Below are 20589 nucleotides of genomic sequence, written 5' to 3'. Positions count from 1 at the left end.
GACTAAACACGTTGTCTTGATTCCTTAGGAATTTTTTTTTCTCTACAAAGTTAATGTACTGTAACATGGCTTCTCCCCTCTCCACGACATGAACAACTTCCCACCCTCAAACCATTTTTTGAGTTTTTTTCTTTCAAGCAGTTTTTAGGTTCATAGCAAAATTGAGCAGAAAAGTAAGAGCTTCCATATTCCCCTCGCTCCCCAAAGCCTTCCCTTCTATCAGCATCACACATCAGAGTAGTACGTTTGTTAGAATTGCTGAGTCTACGCTGACACATCGTAGTTTACATTACGATTCATATTTCAATATTTTCTCCTCACAGCAAGTCAGCAACTTCATCAAACCACAGGTGTGTCCTCTGTGTTCTTGGACTTTAGCCGAATTAACCTAGATAATGCATGTAACACACTATACATGTTTACCTGTTCTTTGCAGAGTGAAAGTGAAGTCGCTCAGTCGTGTCCGACTCTTTGGGGCCCCGTGGCCTGTAGCCTACCAGGCTCCTCTGTCCATGGGATTTTCCAGGCAACAGTCCTGGAGTGGATTGCCATTCCCTTTTCCAGAGGATCTTCCCAACCCAGGGCTCAAACCCGGGTCTCCCCCATTGTAGACAGACGCTTTACCATCTGAGCCACCAGGGAAACCTACTCTTTGCAGAGTAGGCACGCAAAAAACATTTGCTGACAGAATTAGTATGTGTGCACTTTGTCTGAAGAGGGGCTTCCCAGGTAAAGAATCTGCCTGCAATGCGGGAGGCCTGGGGTTTGATCCCTGGGTTGGGAAGATCCCCTGGAGGAGGGCATGGCAACCCACTCCCCTATTCTCGGCTGGAGAATCCCCATGGGCAGAGGAGCCTGGTGGGATACAGTCCATGGGGTCACAAACAGTCTGACAGGACTGAGTGACTAAGCACACACACATGTCCGAAGAGACTCGGGCTTTAGGAACAGAGCTGAACTTCGAAGGTCCCGCCTCTGCTTCTCTGTTCCTGCCCTTTGCTGCTCCCCGCCTCCAGGGCCATGGTGAAGCAATTTCCGCCCTAAAAAGGGTGGGGCTTCCGTCTCCTGCTCTCGCGAGTACTGCTGGTCGAGAAAGGGCAGGCTGGCCGCAATTCTTCCGTGTCTTTCCTCTGGGCTCCCGGTCACAGTTCCGCCCTTACTAGGCCCACCTTCGGCCAGAAAAGCCACTTTCACTGGGAAAAAGGGGTCGTCCCTCTGGAGGCGCCGGTCTATTTCCTGCCTAGCCAGCTTCCCCGTAACTTCCGCCAGGAGATACAGCCTCCACCGCTATTCGTTCCATCCACGATTGAGGCAAACGAAGCTAGATTCCCTCCTGCTCGAGATTAGAGCTCCTCACTCTATCTCGCTGCAGGAGAAAGAAGAGCGAAAAAAAAAGCCTCCGCCCTCCCACCCAACCCGCCCACGTCCGCGGAGGTGAAGCCGCCTTTGCCCTGAGAGAGGTGGTGCCACCTTTTTTTGTAAGCCCGTTCTCGCGAGCTCTCGGAACTCTCGCGATAACCGACGCCCGACTTGTGCGCCCGGGAAACCCCGTTCCTCCCTTTCCCCTTGCTGGCAGCGCGGAGGCCGCACGGTAAGAAGAGTGCTGCGGCACGACCCGGGCGCGGGGAGTCGGGGCTCGGCTTCCGAGCCCGAGGCACGTGCCTGGGGGCTCCGGGGCACCGGCGTGGGGCCACCCCGCCCCCTAGAGCCGCGGCCACGTGCGAGCGACAGGCCCGGACATGTCTGACCCGCGCGGTCCGGGAACCGCGGCTGGGCCAGGTGGACACCCGGGAAAGCGAGGGCGGGGTGTGGGGCAGAATCGGGGGTTGGTGACGTACAGCGTCTTGACAAACGGGGTCAGGCAGTGTTACTGCGCCCCAGAGAGACCGTGGTCGTCGGTAAGCTCTGTAAGACCCGCAGGCGCCGGGGCCTCTAAAGCGGGGAATTGCAGTAAGGCCTTCGGAAAGGAAAGGGAGTGCGGCGGCTACGTCGCCGTAGGGCTGGGCCCCGACCGTTGGCAGTCTTCTCTATCCATTCTGTGTTCTCATGCTCGATTTTGCCCGCAGATGCCTGGAGTTACTGTAAAAGACGTGAACCAGCAGGAGTTCGTCAGAGCTCTGGCAGCCTTCCTCAAAAAGTGAGTGTGGGGACTGGGTGGGGGCTCTGGGCCCGCGGGCTTTCTTTTCCTGGCTGGAGAGGCTTGTTGGAGGTTAGTGTGGAGTCCACTCTTTCTGCATGAGGCCTGGGTTGTGTTTGAGTTTGAGTGTTTTTCCTTTTCTGGGGCACATTGGGCTCCTAGTGATGTACAGTTGTGCTGACAGAAGGGAATTGGGATAGAGTTTGTGGAGGCTCCTGAATTGTGCCTTTCTGGCTGTCCTGGTCCCAGGTCCGGGAAGCTGAAAGTCCCTGAATGGGTGGACACCGTCAAGCTGGCCAAGCATAAAGAACTTGCTCCGTACGATGAGAACTGGTTCTACACACGAGCTGGTGAGGAACTGGGGCCTTTGGATGGGGAGTGGAGGGCTGGGCGTCCCCTTTGTGAGTTCTTACTTGTTCCCCAGAAATTCCAAGAGAAATACTTGACTCTGTCATTGCGTGCCTTGTGTGACGTAAGGTAATATTGTGTTGTGATATTTGTTCATTTGTAAGCGATTTTACGTTAGGACCCTTGCTTTCCTCGGAGCCTGGAGGGAATCCCAGGGACAATGAGTAAAGTGTTCATCTTTTGCCTAGAGGTAGTTCGTTTTCTAGACAGTCGTTGGGCTTTCAATGGTTTTTTTCCTGTTTTCATTCAGGTCATCACGCTAGCACCTATCTCCTCTTTAACAAGATGTTCATAACAAAGGGGTTGGAAATGTGACCCAGTTATTCTAAATCTTGACAAGTACTGAGAAGAAAACGTTATTGTCACCCTGTACCAGCTGCTTCTCTTACCTTTTTATTAATCCTTCAGTAAGGACTGACTTAAGTATAGCTCCTGACTGCACAGCGTTAGTACTCTTATCTGTCTTTTCAATGATTGAAGTTTCTCCAAGCAGTCACCCCCATGAAGCTTGCCTTGGGAGTGGGGCGTGGGGTTCAGCCCTGGATTGTGCCAAGGCAGCAGCCTCTGCACAGGCCTTCGCTGCGGGCTCCCAGCCTCTCCACTCTCAAGCCTTCCTCCTCTGTGCAGTGGGTTCTGTCCTGACCACAGCTTGTCTCCATGTGGAAAGTAGGTGGGAAGCAGCGTTTAGAAGTTGACAAAACTCCGGCATGACTTTGAGAAGAGTTGGTCTTGGTCAGGTTGCCCAGTACCTCAGAACATGAAGTGTTTTGTAGTCTGAGCCCTGATGACTGTGAGGTGAGTGGGGTGGGTAGCTTATCCACCTGCTCACTTCAATGTTTTTAGAAAGAATGATGGGGAGTGGGACAGGGTGGACAAGACCACCACTGCCACCCCATCCACCCGGCTTGGGAAGCAAGGTTTGTATGGTCCTGACTGCTCTTTTGTGATGCCCAAAATTTGGAGAAAGACTAGAAGTTTTTCTCATTTCGTGGGTGAGTATGTGTGTGTTGTGTAATCTGTACTTAACAGAAATCTCCCATATAGGGACTGGTGGTAGCCGATTCGCTCTTGTGTCAGATTGGTTAAGACATGAGGTGTGCCTGCTCCTGAGACCACAACCCACTGGGCCTTGTCATCGCTTGGGGAGTTAGTGGTGGGCAGCTGTCTTCCCTTGGCTGCATTCTGTACTTTGCGTTTCTAGGTGCGGGAGGTGGGAGTTGGGGGAAGGGCGTGGGTAATGCACACCTAGTTGAGCCTGCTGGTCAGCTCCGCAGTTGCTGTGGCCCCTTTGGCTGAGCCTGCTGGTCAGCTCCGCAGTTGCTGTGGCCCCTTTGGCTGAGCCTGCTGGTCAGCTCCGCAGTTGCTGTGGCCCCTTTCTGTCCAGTGCACCTTCCCTAACACCTCACACTGGGTGTGCGTCCTGCCCTGCTGGTCTCCCTTTGGATTTCTAGAACCCCCTTTTGACTGGACTTTCCCAGCTGCCCTAATGGCACAGATAATGGTTCTAGACCAAGGTTTGTTGGGGCGCAGACACGGTTATTCGTTTACAGTCACAGCAGAGGCCAGAGTTGGAGCTATGACAGACTCCTTAACAGGACCCTTAACAGGACAAGTTTGCCAGCCTCTACTGGAATCGGGAGTGCTCCCGCTGAGTTTGTGTAGTTCATACTCTGGAGGAGGAGAATCACAAGATAACTTGTTTGCCCAGGAGGAGACTGAGGTACTGACCCTGGGGGGGTGTGGCAGGTTGATCTCAGGTGTAGATTACAGGGGCAGGGTAGGTGACAGGGTGCTCTGGAAGAGGTGCGGTTATCTGTAGGGATGAATCGCCTCTAGGCAGTGGTGGTGGGGGGAGTGTGAGGGATGAGGTGTGGAGATGAACCGTTTCAGGAGAGCAGGGACCTCTGAGGGGAGGAGCGGGGTCAGGGGAGACACTAAGGGCTTTGAATGGGGCGCTGCATTGTGGGCTGGGTAGACATGAGTGCTCAGATGGGCCTGCTTGAGAGGGAGGTAAGAATACAGTGTGTGTCTGGCAGTGAGTGAGCCACTGCTGGATGGGGCACCTGAATCCCTTCTCCCGGCCACCACCACCCCCCCATGCCATACAGCTTGCAAAATCTTCGTTCACTGACCGTGGATTGAACCCAGGCTCTGGGCGGTGAAAGCACAGAGTCCTAACCCCTGGACTGCCAGAGAATTCCCACTGAATGCATTTCATTGGAAGGTGGAGGCCAGTCCCAGTCTGAGTGGTTTCCTTTTCCCGTCTTACGATTCAGTGGGTCAGGATGGAGCCATGAGCGTGAACTTAACACGGGCTGTTGGTTTGCTAGGCTGTGAAGACTTGTTTGGTCTGCCATTTGCCAAGTGGAGTGTGACCTGCCCCCTCATCCACTTTGGGGACCAACAAGACACCTAGTGGGGTGTGGGGCGCTGCGTGGTCCTTCCTCTATAGTTTGAGGTAGGAGTGACTCGTCATCCGCGTCTCCCTAGAGGGAGCAGAAGGATGCCTTGGAGGGGTTGAAGGAAAAGCCATTTGTGGCAGCCCCTCGTTCACTGAGGCCATCATAAACACCATTGGGGTGGCCTGGGTTTGTGCCCTTACAGCTCTACTTCAGGAGGAGGGGCTGGGGCCTCGGCCTAGGTCTGAAGGGCTGCAGAGAGGAGGTAAAAGGGGTCAGTGTCTTTCTGTAGAACTCAATATTTTGACTGTTAGTTCCAACTTGTGAAGTTAATACTCTTGCTGTCCCTTGTAATGGGGTCAGAAAAATAATCTGCATGAACTGCTGTGATAGGGGGGGCCCTGGTACCTGCCACACCAGATGGTCGGGGGGAGGGGGCCATTGCCATGCCACTTGGCTTATGGGACTTAGTTCCTCAATCAGGGGTCGAACACAGGCCCTTGGCAGTGAGGAAGCAGCATCCTAACCGCTGGACCACCAGGGATGTCCCCCGCACCTGGTAGTTGTAGTGGTGTTAAGTTGGGCTTTGTTGGAGTTTGTTCTCTGCTTTTTGCTGCTGGGACTGGAGTAAGTTGTCCCCATGAGTACCGCGCCACTGACCACTAGACATGGGTGGGCTCTGTCACAGCTGACGTGGAGCCATGTTGGGGTTCAAACCCCAGCTACCAGGCAGCTCACCCCTTTCCGTGGTGAGATTGGGGCTCTCCTGGTTCAGCAAAATTCACGTCTAGTGTGCAGCCTCTTCAGGTGTTCGTGAAATCAGGGGTGTTCGTCTTAACCCTTCTGTGGGGCTCTCATTCCTTCCACAGCCCAAGTGGAGAGCGGATCTCCACATGGAACCAGGGCATGGCCAGACAGGTTGGGGTGGGGAGGTGGCCACTGGGCATTTGCACTGGTCTTGGAGGCCATTTCTCCATGAGGTTACTCCCCTGGCAGAAAGGTTGTTGAGGGAAGGGGGCGTTTTATAAGAGGTGAGTCTTTTGATCCTGGTAGTGGGTAGGCTGCTTGATGCCTGGAAGAGGGGCAGAGCCCTGGTATAGAGGATGGCATGGCTTCCCTGGTGGCTCAGACAGTAGAGCATCTGCCTGCAATGCGGGAGACCTGGGTTCAGTCCCTGGGTTGGGAAGATCCCCTGGAGAAGGAAATGGCAACCCACTCCGGTACTCTTGCCTGGAGAATCCCAAGGACGGAGGAGCCTGGTAGGCTACAGTCCACGGGGTCGCAAAGAGTCGGACACGACTGAGCGACTTCACTGGCACCTACAGGCAGGGGGTCACAGTGCAAATCATGGAGACAGAACCAAGGAGAGTGACGTAAAGGAAGCAGGGCCAGAGGCAGTGACGCCAGGGAGAGGCTGCTCAGTGGCCCTGGGGGAGCGGCGGGAGTTAGTGCTCCATGATAGGCCCCTGTAGCCTGTATCCGTATCTGGAGGCGGGCCGACAGTGGGCTGTGTGCAGGAACTGCCCTGGGAGGGCAGCTGGAGGTGAGGAGGAACCCACCCCCAACCCTGGCTCTTGACAGGAGGGTCGTGGACATGGCCCAGTGCCCTGTGACTCTTGGCAGCAAGTCATTATTGAGAGAATCACTGCTGACTCATCTTCAGGACCAGGGAGAATCTTAATGTGTGAGGAACTGAAGAGTCCCTACCCTTGAGCTTTCAGCCAGGTGGGGCCATGTGGTGGCCAGCATCTGGGCCCCAGCTCTTTCAAACCTCAGTTGCTCCCTGAGGTAGAAAACCACAACCATCTGTCGGGCTGTCTGTCTCCAGAGCGGCCACACTATCAGGCTGGCTCCTGAGGCCATCTTACTACTCACAGGAGAGAGCATAAAAGCAGGTGGCACAGGGCCTGGCGGGCCAGTGTTCCAGTTGAACAGGAGAGATTTCCAAGGAGACTGGCCAGGGGACTTGCCCGAGCCAGTCTAGGGACCAGAAACCCCAGCCCATGGAGCAGGTTGACGTACCTTCTAGGTTGGGATTGTCCACGGCGTTAGGATGTCAGCACCGCTGCCACTGGGAACCCGAGCTCTTCAGGGCAGCCCTGGGACAGCAGTGGGGCAATCAGTAGGTCCTTTCTGCAACTCTCCAGCCCTACGGAGCTCCCAAAGAGCTGTTTGTGGACAGCCACGGCTCAGACGTTTTCTGGGCTCCATTCGTGAAACCTCAGGTCCACCTCACCATTTGGCTGGGGCAGTAGCGGCCAAGACAGTCCCGAGGGCAGCAGGAAATGCTCGGTTGCGTGGCTGCGGCAGCCCCTCCACTGCCGGCCCCCCAGGCTCCTGAGCCAGGGGCAGTGGAGCCTTGTGTGCGTTCTCCTGTTCTCATTTCCCCAACTATAAGACGGGGAGACTCTGCTCCCTGTGGAATTCAGTGTGTGACCCTGAGCAAGGCCCTTTCTGTGGGCTTCTGTGCCTTCTGTGGAAGGGTTCTCAAGCCTCCCTTCCCTCCCACCCAGCTTCCACAGCACGGCACCTGTACCTCCGGGGTGGCGCTGGGGTTGGCTCCATGACCAAAATCTACGGGGGTCGTCAAAGGAACGGCGTCATGCCCAGCCACTTCAGCAGAGGCTCCAAGAGCGTGGCCCGGCGGGTCCTCCAAGCCCTGGAGGGGCTGAAGATGGTGGAAAAGGACCAAGATGGGTAAGCCAGCGAGGGGAAGCTGGGCACGTGAGGGTGCTTGGGCAGATCCCCAGTGGTGCCTCTATGGAGGACCACCCCCCTCTGCCCATCAGTGAGGTGTCAGGTGTGTCTTGGCCCTCGGGCAGGCAGGGGGTTCAGAAGAGAGAGCAGCCGAGGGGCCTCGCCCCGACCTCTCTGGCTGACTACTCCAGGCTCCAGGAAGGTAATTTAGCGACTGTCCGCTTTCATTAGCCTGCTCGTTAACTTTTCCCAATTGATTTTTCGGGGCTTTTGATCTATTGCTTGCAGAAACGACACCCCATCAGCTCAGGACGAGGGGGGGTTCCCACTGCAGCCTCCAGCTTGTTGGAATGCAGCCGACTGGGGACCTGAGTGGGACTTGGCTGGCGTCGTGAGGTCCTGCGGCCAGGTGCCTCCTTGGGAAGCCTGGCTCGTGTCCAGGAGAGGCCTGGCCAGGACCAGGGATGCTGGTGAGAGTCCACGCTCACCTGGGCCTGCGTGACCCTTCTCTCCCACAGGGGCCGCAAACTGACGCCTCAGGGTCAGAGAGATCTGGACAGGATTGCTGGACAGGTGAGTGGGGACTTCAGTCACCCCCCGGGGGCCTCTGGAGCCTGGATTTTGACAGTTTCCTCCTCTGGGTACAGGCAGGGAAGCCGGGGGTGCAGGAGAACATTTCTAACAGACTTCCCGTCATGGGGGCTGGGAGACAGGTTGGAATGCGGGGCCCTGGGTGAAGGGACGCCCAGGCCTGGGTGCAGCCAGCTGGTCCTCTTCTGCAGGGCACGTTCCCTCACAGGCCGCTCCGTCTCCCCAGGTCAGCCTTCTGATTGTGACTGCAGGGTTTCTTCCTTACTCCTGATAAGGAGCATCAGGCAGGGTGCCACAGAACCCGGCCTCCATGTGGAGGCCGACTGGCTAGACACCCTGGGCCAGTTTCCCTGTCTGGGGTAATGCTCTCAGCTACTTCACAAGGTGGTGGCGAGGATTCTTGAGCTACAGCAGCAGGAGCCCCGGGGCCTGGCATGAACCTGTTGTTGGTTTTCTTCTTTGTGTCATTGACTTAGTAAGGGCCCCCTGGGAGCCTTGGACTGGAGTCCCTTAGTTTCTCAGTATCAGACAAGAGTGGCATATTCAGCCCTCTGGGAGCGGGAGGTGGCCTGGCAGGGGCAGTGCAGGGCCCGGCACCAGCAGCTGTGTGGACTGAATTGATGGACAGAGGTCAGAATCATACTGCAGTGCTCTCGTGAGTCCCAGTTTCTGCTTCTGTAAATGGGGGAAGTGCCGGAGGCTGTGAGCCTCTGGTGAGATAAATACATAGGAAACCACAAATCAGGAGGCCTGGTGCCCCCTGGTTAGTGAAGCGCCCGAACACGGCGCCACAGCTGATCGTAACTATTTATCTATCTTTCCCACAGGTGGCAGCTGCCAACAAGAAGCATTAGAACAAATGATGCTGGGTTAATAAATTGCCTCGTTCGTAACCCCAGTCTGGGTCTCCTGTTTTGGGGAGTAGGGCAGGAGGACGGAGTGCTTCCCTTCCCTTGTGAAAGAGGCGCCAGGGGCTTCCTGGATGGCTGTGGTACTCAGCAGCCCCTGAAACCTGAGGCCTGGCTTCCAGATTCAAACAGGTTCTACCCCAAGTGGGCAAGGTGCTGGTGCACGACCCAGGGCCTTTGCATCTCCGCAGAGCGAGTCTCAGAAAAAAGAAACTGAAAGTTCAAGCAGTGGCCCTGCTGGAGCAAAGCAGGAGGGCCCCTGGGGCTCAAGTGCTGCTTCCCTGGAAGGAAGTGGGCGGGCAGGCAGCCCTGGCGACCCGTTGGTGCCTTCCGCCCAAGGTTTTGACCTCTGCCTCGCGTGCACTTCTTTTCCCTGATCCACATGGGACCCTTCACTTGGGATCTCTAGCCTGGGCCGTGCTATACCCCCCTCAACCAGGGGAAGCTGCAGCATGGGCCCAGCTGGGACCAGGGTGTTCAGACCTGCACAGAGGCTGCGGCCTGGGGCCTGCTCCGTGCTCTGCCCCCTCTGGGTCTCCATGGTGATTGACTCTTGGCACTGATGGGACCTTCCCTGGTAGCTCAGTCAGTAAAGAATGCTTCCCTTGCAGAAGGGAACAGCTATCCACTCCAGTATTACTGCCTGGAGAATTCCATGGACAGAGGAACCTGGTAGGCTATAGTCCATGGGGTCACAAAGAGAGGACACTGAGCAGCTTTGACTAATGGAACAGGAACTACCTGTGCCTGGGCCCCTGGTTGAAGTAGGACACCCTTTTAATCCTAGAGGGAGAAGCCTTGCAACCCTAAAGACCAGGCCCATCTCCGAGCTGGGGAAAGCTAAAATGCTGATGCTAAACTGGCTAGGCCACAACCCCTGAGGTTCCTCCACCCCAAGTTACCACTGAGATCAGACCCAGTGCCACACCTGACTTCTGGACTCTAATGACGTGGGTTTGCGTTCCACTACTGCCCATAATTGCTACGACCCTGAGCAGCTTACCCTCAGCTTGCTCTTGTTTGTAAAGCTACTTCTGCCTGAGGGATTCTGGGAGGTTCCCTGTCAGCTCAAAGCAGCATACCTGGTGTACGATGATGTTCAAAGTGAAAATATCAGACTGCAGAGTCATACACCTTTGGCACTACTGCCCCCCAGCTCAAAAGTTGTCAGGGCTGGAAGTTACTGATGTGAACACTGGACTAGAGCCTACCAGTGTGTTTCTACCCAAGTACTCCAGTTCAGTCACTCTAGTGTCTGAATCCTTGTGACCCCACGGACTGTAGCACTCCAGGCTTCCCTGTCCATCACCAGCTCCTGGAGCTTAAACTTGTCCATCATGTAGGTGGTGCCATTCAGCCATCTCATACTCTTGTCTTTCTGCCTTCAGTCTGTCCCAGCATTGGTCTTTTCCAGTGAGTCTGTTCTTTGTATCAGGTGGCCAAAGTAATCGGAGTTTTAGCTTCAGCATCAGTCCTTCCAATGAATATTCAGGACTGATTTAGGATGTGCTGGTTGGATCTCTTTGCAGTCGAAGGGACTCTGAAGAGACTCCTCCAACACCAGAGTTCAAAGGTGTCAATTCTTCAGCATGCAGCATTCTTTTTGGTCCAACTCTCACATTCATACATGACTCCTGGAAAGAAACCATAGCTTTGCCTAGACAGACCTTTGTTGGTAAAGTAATGTCTCTGCTTTTTAACATGCTGTCTAGGTTGGTCATAGCTTTTCTTCCAAGGAGCAAGCGTTTTTTGATTTCCTGGCTGTAGTCACCATCTGCAGTGATTGTGGAGCCCAAGAAAGTCTGCCAGTGTTTCCATTGTTTCCCCATCTATTTGCCATGAAGTGATGAGGCCATATGCCATGATCTTTTCTGAATGTTGAGTTTTAAGCCAGTTTTCACTCTTTGATCAAGAGGCTCTTTACTACTTCTTCCCTTTCTGCCATAAGGGTGCGTCATCTGTGTATCTAAGGTTACTGATATTTCTCCCAGCTGGAATCTTGATTCCAGCTTGTGCTTCAGCCAGCCAGGCATTTTGCATGATGTACTCTGAATATAAGTTAAATAAGCAGGGTGACAATATACAGCCTTGACATACTCCTTTCCCGATTTGGAACCAGTCTGATGTTCCATGTCAAGTTCTAACTTGCTTCTTGACCTGCATACAGATTTCTCAGGGACTTTCCTTGTGACTCAGCTGGTAAACAATCTGCCTGCAATGCGGGAGACCTGGGTTCGATTCCTGGGTTGGGAAGATCCCCTGGAGAAGGGAAAGGCTACCCACTCCAGTATTCTGGCCTGGAGAACCCCATGGACTGTATAATCCATGGGGTCGCAAAGAGTCAGACACGACTGAGAGACTGAAGTACTAGAGGTGCTGTGTAACCACATCACTTAATACTTTTGTGAAGTAGGTGCTCAAACGCACCCACTGTTTCAGTTTAGTTCAGCCGCTCAGTTGCGTCCGACTCTCCGACCCCATGAACTGCATCACACCAGGCCATCCATCACCAACCCCTGGAGTCCACCCAAACCCATGTCCATTGAGTTGGTGATGCCATCCAACAATCTCATCCTCTGTCGTCCCCTTCTCCTGCCCTCAATCTTTCCCAGCATCAGGGTCTTTGCAAATGAGTCAGCTCTTCACATCAGGTAGCCAAAGTGTTGGAGTTTCAGCTTCAACATTGTTTGGAGATGGGAAAAAGAAGTCACAGGATGCGTGATTTTCCTCATGACCTACAGCTAGGAGGTGGCAAAGCCGGCATTTGGTAGCTACAGCCAGCTACCTGGGCTGTAGCCCCTGAAGGGCTTAGAAATGAGGAAAATGAGACCCAAAGTGTTTCACTCCTGGGCATGGCCTTGAGCCAGTCAGTCCTTGTTTGGGACCTAAGTTTCCTCTTTTGTCGATTGAGAATGAAGTTTCCCAGAGTCGTCCTGGGGATGCAATGCCAAGCATCTGGTTAGCTTGCCCAGTGCCAGATACCAGGGGTGCTGGGTTAAGTGGGTCGTGGAAGTGCCCAGACAAACCAGCCTGCCTGAGAGGGCCTGCGATGCGGAGGCTGCACCGCTCTGGCCACTGGGGGGCAGTCAAGGGCCTGAAAACCAGCTTGGCCAGGAAGGATGCTGAAGGAGGTGAATTCCCAAGGGGTGGAGCAACTGGACCACCCAGGTATCTTCCTACGCGGGGGTCAGAAGGAGGAACTTTAGTGCAGAGGGGCTTATAACCCGCTATACAGAGAGGAGCCCAACAGAACAGCTGGATCCCTGGAGGGAAGCAGGGAGGGTCCGAGGGCCAGAGAAGAGGAAGTGTGTCCTAGGAACCCTGCTCTGTGATATTCTTACAGCCTCACAAGGCAGAGGGGTTGTGCCCAAGTTACAGGAGGAGAAACTGAGGCTCAGATGACCAGAGCTGAGATTCAAACCCAGGAGGTGTGATCTCTTGAGGCCCACGTTCTGTGTGGGTGACATTTGAACTTTTTTTAAATTACAAAAGACTTCAACACGCAGAACAGTATAATAGTGTAACAAGGACCCATGAACCCACTACCCAGCTTAAAAAGTAAAACGACCTAAATCTAAGAGAGACAAAGCCTTCTGTGTACCCTTCCCCCAGAGGGAACCCCCCCCCTTGCGAGTGGGGTGTCACTCCCCTGCATGGGCTCACCCCTTTCCTGCACACACATTTCCCTAACAGCACACATTGCTTTGCCTTTTGAAAACAAGTCAGCTGGATCCTGCCACAGTCCATTTCTTCTCATTTTTTTGTTGGTCCTGAGATGCAGCCCTGTTGACAAGTGAAGCTCAGACTCTTCTGCTATGTGCTACTTTATTGACAACCAATACTTTGGCCACCCAACGCGAAGAGCTGACCCACTGGAAAAGCCCCTGATGCTGGGAGAGGAAAGGGATGACAGAGGACGAGAAGGTTGGATGGCATCACCGACTCAATGAACATGAGTTTGAGCAAACTCCAAGAGATGCTGAAGGACAGGGAAGCCTGGCACGCTGCAGTCAATGGGGTCGCAAGGAGTCAGGTACGACTGAGCGACTAAACAACAACAACCAGCAGCCCACTCCAGTATCCTTGCCTGGACAATCCCCGGACAGAGGAGCCTGATGGGTTACCGTCTATGGGGTTGCAAGAGTCAGACACAACTTAGCGACTAAACCACCACCACCATCAGTTCAGTTCAGTTCAGTCACTCAGTCGTGTCCGACGCTGCAACCCCACGCACTGCAGCACGCCAGGCCTCCCTGTCCATCACCAACTCCCAGAGTTTACCTAAACTCATGTCCACTGAGTCGGTGATGCCATCCAACCATCTCATCCTCTGTCGTCCCCTTCTCCTCCTGCCCCCAATCTTTCCCAGCATCCAGGTCTTTTCCAGTGAGACAGCTCTTCACATCAGGTGGCCAAAGTACTGGAGTTTCAGCTTCAACATCAGTCCTTCCAAAGAACACCCAGGACTGATCTCCTTTAGGATGGACTGGTTGGATCTCCTTGCAGTCCAAGGGACTCTCAAGAGTCTTCTCCAGCACCACATTTCGAAAGAGTCAATTCTTCAGCACTCAGCATTCTTTTTGGTCCAACTCTCACATCCATACATGACCACTGGAAAAACCACAACCTTGACTAGACACACCTTTGTTGGCAAGGTAATGTCTCTGCTTTTTAATATGCTGCCTAGGTTGGTCATAACTTTTTTTCCAAGGGGTAAGCCTCTTTTAATTTCCTAGCTGCAGTCACCATCTGCAGTGATTTTGGAGCCCCCCAAAATAAAGTCAGCCACTGTTTCCATTGTTTCCCCATCTGTTTGCCATGAAGTGATGGGACCGCATGTCATGATCTTACTTTTCTGAATGTTGCATTTTAAGCCAACTTTTTCACTCTCCTCTTTCACTTTCATCAAGAGGCTCTTTAGTTCTTCTTCACTTTCTGCTATAAGGGTGGTATCATCTGCATATCTGAGGTTATTGATATTTCTCCTGGCAATCTTGATTCCAGCATGTGCTTCATCCAGCCGATTTTTTAATTTTGGGGGATGCTTGGACTCTGCATATAAGTTAAATAAGCATAAGCAGGGTGACAATATACAGCTTTGACATACTCCTTACCATAGCTCAATGTATACATTCATTCTCCTATAAAGGAATTTCTCATGTTTCCCAGTTTCGGCTGCCAAAAATCTCCCTGCCATGAATTTCTTCCTAGGTGTCCCCTTACGTGTGTATGTCTTATATGTGTGTGCACATGTGTGACATGGTCCCCTAACAGCTCACAAACATCTCAACAACTTCATATCATTCCACTCCCCCACCCCTCAGGCTTCATTTTCCTCCCACTTGACCTAAAATGATGTTCAAAGGAACCTGGGCACACGTAAGTGACTTGGAATCCCTGCTCCGCCACCAGAGTGTAACACTGAGCAAGTGGCAGATGGCGCCCCCTCTGTGATGGCCTCAGTTTCCCCCCTTTAAATTGGTGGGGGCTGGGGGCAGTAAGTGGCTGAAATGAAAGAACACCAGGAAAGAGCCCACTGTGGCCCTTGGATGTCAGGAATATCATCTTAAGTCACAGCACCAGGGAGATATTTTCATCCTCATCTCTTGGATTAAAAATGCTGAACCTCAGGGACTTCCCTGGTGGTCCAGTGGCTAAGACTCCATGCTCCCAATGCAGGAGGCCTGGGTTCAATCCCTGATCAGGGAACTAGAACCCACATGCCACAACTTACGAGAGTTCACATGTCGCAATTAAGACCCTGCGCTGCCACATAAAATGATACATACATATTTTTTTAAATGCCGAACCTCAGAAAGGAAAGCCATCACGTAGGCACAGAGTTGGTGAGCCTGCCTCATTTATTCCTCATGTGTGTACGTTAGTCGCTCAGTCGTGTCTGACTCTTTGCGACCCCGTGGACTATAGCCCGCCAGGCCCCTCTGTCCATGGACTTCTCCAGGCAAGAATACTGGAATGAGTAGCCATTCCCTTCTCCAGGGGTTCTTCCCGCATCTCCTTATATGTGTGTGTGCATGGGATTGAACCCTTGTCTCCTGCATTGGCAGGTGGGTTCTTTACCACTGAGCCACCAGGGAAACCCTTATTCCTCATAAGCATTAATAATAACCAACCTTTACTGAGCACCTATCCACGTGCCGGGGTCCTGTGTTCAGCGCTGTGCATGTACAACCTCTTTTGTTGGAAAAATTCTCTTTTCCAACCCCAAGAAGGGAGGACACAGAGGCTTAGGGACTCCCCATGCTCCAATGGTTAAGAAGCCACCCTGCAAGGCAGGGGATGTGGGTTTGAGCCCTGGTCAGGAAACTAAGATCCCGCGTGCCATAAGGCAATAAGCCCATGGCCACAACTAGAGAATCTGTGTGCCCCAACGAAAGATCCCGCATGACACAGCAAAGATCTCATATGCTGCGACTAAGACCCAATGCAACCAAATAAATTAATAAGTATCTAAAAAAAAGAAGTGAGGACACAGGCTCGGAGAGGGGACAAGTTTTGCCCGAGGCCAATGAGAGGCAAAGACCAAGCTTGGAACCACCACCACCCTTGACTGCCTGTGTGCAGCAGGCCCCCCAAACCCTGGCTCCCTCGAGCAGGGCGGGTTTCCTTTCCAGTGACGAGCCAGGCCTTGAACCAGTCTCTTCCCCCCACCCAAGCAGCCTCCTCTCAGGGGAGTTGTGGTGGCCACAGGTGCAAGAAGCAGTTCCTCTCCACTCACGGCCTGAAGCCTCCCCCACCAGGGGCTTCCCCCTAGCCTGCCAGCCAAAGGGCCCAGCAGTGGGGCCAGTGAAGCCCGTCTCCGCAGGGCCGGGCAGGAAGTGGGGCGGGGTTTGGGGCTCAGCGAGGTGGGATCTGGTACCCCGGGACTGCTGCAACCCAGACTAACCAACCCACTGGGAGAAGATGCCTGAGGGTCCCCAAGCCCTGCAAAGCCCGCCTGCCACCATCTTTCTCCTCCTGATCTCCGCTGCTGGCCTGGGTACGTGGTTAGCAGGCAGGTGCTGGGGGAGGCGGTAGTGGGAACTGGGAGACTGTTGAGAGGGGCCCCAGGCAGAGGGGGAGGGAGAAGAGCTGGCAGGAGGCAGGCTAGAAAAGACCCTGTAGAAACTGCATCTGTCTGCTTGATTGTCTCAAACAGGCCGGTGGGAGGCTGGAGGGGGCTCAGCGAAGTTGAAGGTGCGTCCTTTGCCGGGTGGAGGGAGGCAGGGGCAGGAGACACCTTCCCCAACCGCTCATCTCCCTTGAGCAAAATAAGGAACTAAGGTTGCCCTTGACTGACTGAGCTCCAGAGCTGGGGGCAGGGAGGGGACAGTGGTGGGTAGCAGTCAGCTTCAAGGGGGAGAAAAATCTTTCTCCTTTTCTGCCTTGAATCCTAGTCCTCACCCCCTACTTAGGGAACCCCCTTCTCAGTGCTGGGGGAGTAAGTGACCTTCCCCCTGGCCCTCCCACACAATGCCAGCTGGCAGGGCTGTGACCACCCTGTTTGACCAAGGAGTTGAGAGAGGCGTCCAGTCACCCCAAATTTCCACTGGGAGCTGAGACTGGAGTGACTCCTCAGGTTGCTGTCTCTTACCCCACTTCTTCCTTCTTCTCTCTTCCCCACCTCTCCCCTCCTCCCTCCAAAAGAGGCAGAGCCAGCCATGCGGACTGGCCCAGGAGGAGGGGCACAGAACTGGGCCTTCCCCCGTGCCTGGGCCGCCCCATCTCCTTCGACCCAGCTGAGGCCCTCCCAGCCCTAACCAGCCAGCTCAGCCCAGTCCCTGACCTCACCCCTGGCCCCCAGCATGACACAAGCAAGCCAAGGAGAACGAGGGCCGGGCCCAGGGTCACAGGGCAGGGCAGGCTCACAAACTGGCAAGAAGAGGCCCAGGGCCAAGGGACGCCTGCTGCTGTGGGTTGCAGCTGGCCCACTGGTAGAATGGGTTGATGACAGAACCGATTTCTATGGGTTCTGTGATAGTTATACAAAGTAAGTAAAGTGCCAGTGTGACGCCAGGCAGGGGCTGGGTGAGAAAATAATCCAGGAGGGCCTTCAGGAGGAGGTGATGCCCAAACTGATTTTGTAAGGAGCTTCCTGGCCTGGGGCACTGCTAGTCCTAGGGAACTGCCTATTCAAGTGCCAGTGAGCTCAGAGGGGGTGGAAGCACAGAGCAGGGGGCAGAGGGAGGAGGTGGCTCTGGAGGGGCAAGTGGGGACACCTCCCAGCCCCCCCTCCACTTTGGGTGTGTCACTCACACTTCTCCACACCCCACCCCACATACACATATACACACGCAGCCAGGAGTCCTGCAGCTACCAGGGGCCGCGCTGGGTCAGTGTCCCCGTTGGCTGTCCCCAACCCGCCTGCCTCCTCTCTGCAGGCCCCGGGTGCCAGGCCCTGTGGGTGGAGTGGGGCCCACCCTCGGTGACGGTGAGCGTGGGGGAGGAGGTGCGCCTCCAGTGCATACACAACGGCAGCAACAGCAACACCAACGTCACGTGGTGGCACGTCCTCCAAGGCAACTCCTCATGGCCCCCTGTGATGCATCTCGGGAGCCTGGGTGCCGGGGGCGAGCTGATCATCAAACAAGCGAACAAGAGCCACAGGGGCATGTATAGGTGTGAAGTCAGTGACGGCAAGAAAATGCAGCGCTCCTGCGGGACGTACCTCCGCGTGCGAGGTGAGTGCCATCCCGTCCATCCGTCGGGAAGGCGGGATGGAGCCCGTGCCGGCATCGCCTGCATCTCGGGCATCCTCGGTCTCCGGCTCTCACGCAGTGGCCCGTCTTCTCACCTGCAAAGCGGGAGCGGCTTCCAGGGTCTTGGGCCTCGCTGGAGGGGGCGTGGCCTAGGGGCGTGGCCAGCGGCAAGGTGGGGCTCTGAGCCGTATTCCCTCCTCACAGAGCCGCTCCCCAGGCCCTTCCTGGACATGGGGGAGGGCACCAAGAACAACATCATCACCGCTGAGGGCATCATCCTCCTCATCTGCGCCGTGGTGCCTGGAACGCTGCTGCTCTTCCGGGTGAGCCCGCCCCCCAGGCCCACCCCGCGGGAACTAGAGGACCCCCAAGAGTCCCTCCCGCCTAGAACTTGGCAGAATGGCAGCGCCCACCTCCCAGGCGCCGAGGGCCTAAAAATTTAATAGAATGAACGCATTCAAACTGTGCTGGGACCAGAGGGGCGTCCTTGCTCAGTCTCCCCTCAGGGTTGTCTTCACCTCTGGCCCCAGGGATGCCTCACTGGCTCCCTCTATCCAGGAGGGCTGTACCCTTCAGATGTAGCCCAGGACGGGGAAGATGGGAGCTGGTGTCATCCCGGATGTCTGACCCCCACCGGCGTCTCTGGCATGCCTGTGGGCTCAGCCGCTAAGCGGTGTGTCCGGTTCTTTTGCGCCCCGTGGCCTGTAGCCCGCCAGGCTCCTCTGTCCATGGGATTTCCTAGGCAAGAATACCTGAGCTTCCACAGTGGCTCAGCAGTAAAAGAATCCACCTGCAATGCAGGAGACGTGGGTTCCATCCTTAGGTCGGGAAGATCCCCTGGAGAAGGGAATGGCAACCCACTCCAGTATTCTTGCCTGGAGAATCCCATGGACAGAGCCTGGCGGGCTACTGGCCACAGGATCGCAAAAAATGTCAGACACAACCGAGCGACTAAAACAACAACAAATTCTCTTTAGGCCACAAGACAACTATAGCCACTTAGTATTATTGCTCTCACTATTTGTGGGGAAGAATAGGCAGTGGGGACAATCAAAAGGACACTGGCTTGGACCCAGAGTGGCCCGCCACTTACAGGCTATGTGACTCTGGGCATGTCCCTTAACTCCTCCTGGCCTCCACGAGGGTCTGAAAACACGATCTCTATCTGCCCGCCCTCCGCCCCCACTCACTGAGGCTCCCCATCCCACAACAGAAACGATGGCAGAACATGAAATTCGGGGCTGATATCCAGGATGACTACGAAGACGAAAATCTCTATGAGGTGAGTGGAAGGTGGGGGCAGGTCTGCGGGGTGGGGTGGGGTTCTCCTAGGGCTCCTCCTTGAGGCTGGTTGGGGGCCTCTGGCACTGATGCCCACCACCTTGTCTCCGCCCCAGGGCCTGAACCTAGACGACTGCTCCATGTATGAGGACATCTCCCGGGGCCTCCAGGGCACCTACCAGGACGTGGGCAGCCTCCACATCGGAGATGCTCAGCTGGAGAAGCCGTGACCCTGCCAGGCTGACCCGCCATGCACCCAACCCGTGTTTCACCCTACTTCCCCCCGAAGCTGCTCTCTTTTCACAATCTTTCCTGGGAGTGTCCCGACTCAACTTCCCCCTGGGACTGTCCACTCTTCTTCCCTCTAGGTCATCCTTGTCCTCATCCCCTCCACACACCCTAACTCGATCCTCCCCTACTGCCTTCCCCCGGCTTCCCCCACCGACCCACCCACCCAGCGGGTAATGAGCCCTTAATCACTGCCTCTAGGGGAGCTGAACATAGCAGCCTCCTTAGTGTCACCTCCCCGATGCCTGCTCTGTCACGGCCACTTAGTGATAATAAATCCTTCCCAACGGCAGACCTTCGCAGGAGTCATGGATCTCGTGGGGACCATTCCCCTTCCTTTTCTGAAACCAAGAAATCCAGGACCTCAACCCCCTCCTCCCCCAGCCCCTTCCCACTCCCCACACCTGGGACCAGGTAGCCAGTCTAGGCCATCCCCTGAAAAATCAAGTAGTGTCTTGGGAAGGGTCCTACCCCAGGCTCTGTGCCTGAGCAGAGGAGGACACAGGGGGGGTCCCAGGTAACTGGTTATATTCATTTACGTGCATCTAAGTCGCCAAAACACAATGGACTGTCTGCTGGGACTGGTACCAAATCCTGACCATAGCCACACCTGTTCTCTGCAAGTGGACTTGTAAAACTGGGATTTGGAGAGCTTGTGGCAGTAAATTGGGGATGGTGGGAAGACCTGGAGGGGATGACAGAGAAGGACAGAGGTACAGTGTGTCTGAGCTACAGAGGGGAGGGAAATTGAGACAGAGATAAGGACAGAGAGACAGAGTGAGTGAACTGAGACACCGGGGAGACAGGGCATCAGAGACAGATGCCAGGAGAGACAAAAAGGCAAGAAGGGTCCACTGAAAATGGACATGGAGAGGCTGACCCCTGAGACTCTAGGAAAAGCAACAGATGGGGAAATGACTGATGGTGATGCAGAAAGATCCAGACCCAGCGATGGGGAGAGAAGCCTCTGAGACAGAAAGTGACAAAGAGTTGAAAAGACAGCAGGGAGAAGCAGAGGCCCGGGAGCAAGAGGGAAAGACCACAAAGGAGCAAGAGAGTCAGAGACAGAGGCAAAGAGAAGAACACGGACAGAAACACACAGAAGCAAAAACAGAGACCAAGAGACACACAGAGACTCAGAGCAGGGGCGGCCACACGCAGGTGGGGACGGACGCAGGGCC

At 54.8% G+C, this 20589-nt stretch overlaps 2 protein-coding genes across 3 annotated transcripts; both read left to right on the top strand.

Moving 5' to 3' along the window:
* Positions 1-1531: 1531 nt before the first annotated feature.
* Positions 1532-9123, top strand: RPS19 (ribosomal protein S19). Its single transcript, XM_068993258.1, has 6 exons — positions 1532-1591; positions 2067-2137; positions 2387-2487; positions 7458-7641; positions 8160-8214; positions 9060-9123. Exons 2-6 carry the CDS (start codon positions 2067-2069, stop codon positions 9084-9086), a joined length of 438 nt encoding a protein of 145 aa, XP_068849359.1. The 5' UTR covers positions 1532-1591; the 3' UTR covers positions 9087-9123.
* Positions 9124-16064: 6941 nt separating this feature from the next.
* On the top strand, positions 16065-19350 carry CD79A (CD79a molecule). Of its 2 annotated transcripts, none has more exons than XM_068993256.1 (5): positions 16065-16140; positions 17522-17703; positions 18025-18162; positions 19053-19121; positions 19237-19350. In XM_068993256.1, the coding sequence occupies exons 1-5, from the start codon at positions 16065-16067 to the stop codon at positions 19348-19350; spliced, it is 579 nt and encodes a 192-aa protein (XP_068849357.1). The 2 variants fall into 2 exon arrangements, with proteins under 2 accessions (XP_068849357.1, XP_068849356.1); XM_068993255.1 differs by having other exon boundaries at positions 17522-17821; positions 18044-18162.
* The last annotated feature ends 1239 nt before the right edge of the window (positions 19351-20589 follow it).

The sequence above is a fragment of the Capricornis sumatraensis genome, chromosome 20 (assembly GCF_032405125.1).
Source record: "Capricornis sumatraensis isolate serow.1 chromosome 20, serow.2, whole genome shotgun sequence".
Taxonomy (NCBI): domain Eukaryota; kingdom Metazoa; phylum Chordata; class Mammalia; order Artiodactyla; family Bovidae; genus Capricornis; species Capricornis sumatraensis.
Note: the sequence above shows the minus strand (reverse complement) of the source record. Positions and strands in the feature narration are given on the sequence as shown.

What these genes read in the sequence shown, in the direction of transcription:
- CD79A (XM_068993255.1), top strand. Translation starts at nt 16,065, where the DNA reads ATGCCTGAGGGTCCCCAAGCCCTGCAAAGCCCGCCTGCCACCATCTTT. An exon ending in GATCTCCGCTGCTGGCCTGG is followed by an intron (nt 16,141 to 17,521) that starts GTACGTGGTTAG and finishes TCCTCTCTGCAG; the next exon opens with GCCCCGGGTGCCAGGCCCTG. An exon ending in GAACGCTGCTGCTCTTCCGG is followed by an intron (nt 18,163 to 19,052) that starts GTGAGCCCGCCC and finishes ATCCCACAACAG; the next exon opens with AAACGATGGCAGAACATGAA.
- RPS19 (XM_068993258.1), top strand. Translation starts at nt 2,067, where the DNA reads ATGCCTGGAGTTACTGTAAAAGACGTGAACCAGCAGGAGTTCGTCAGA. An exon ending in CTGGCAGCCTTCCTCAAAAA is followed by an intron (nt 2,138 to 2,386) that starts GTGAGTGTGGGG and finishes TCCTGGTCCCAG; the next exon opens with GTCCGGGAAGCTGAAAGTCC. An exon ending in CTGGTTCTACACACGAGCTG is followed by an intron (nt 2,488 to 7,457) that starts GTGAGGAACTGG and finishes CCTCCCACCCAG; the next exon opens with CTTCCACAGCACGGCACCTG.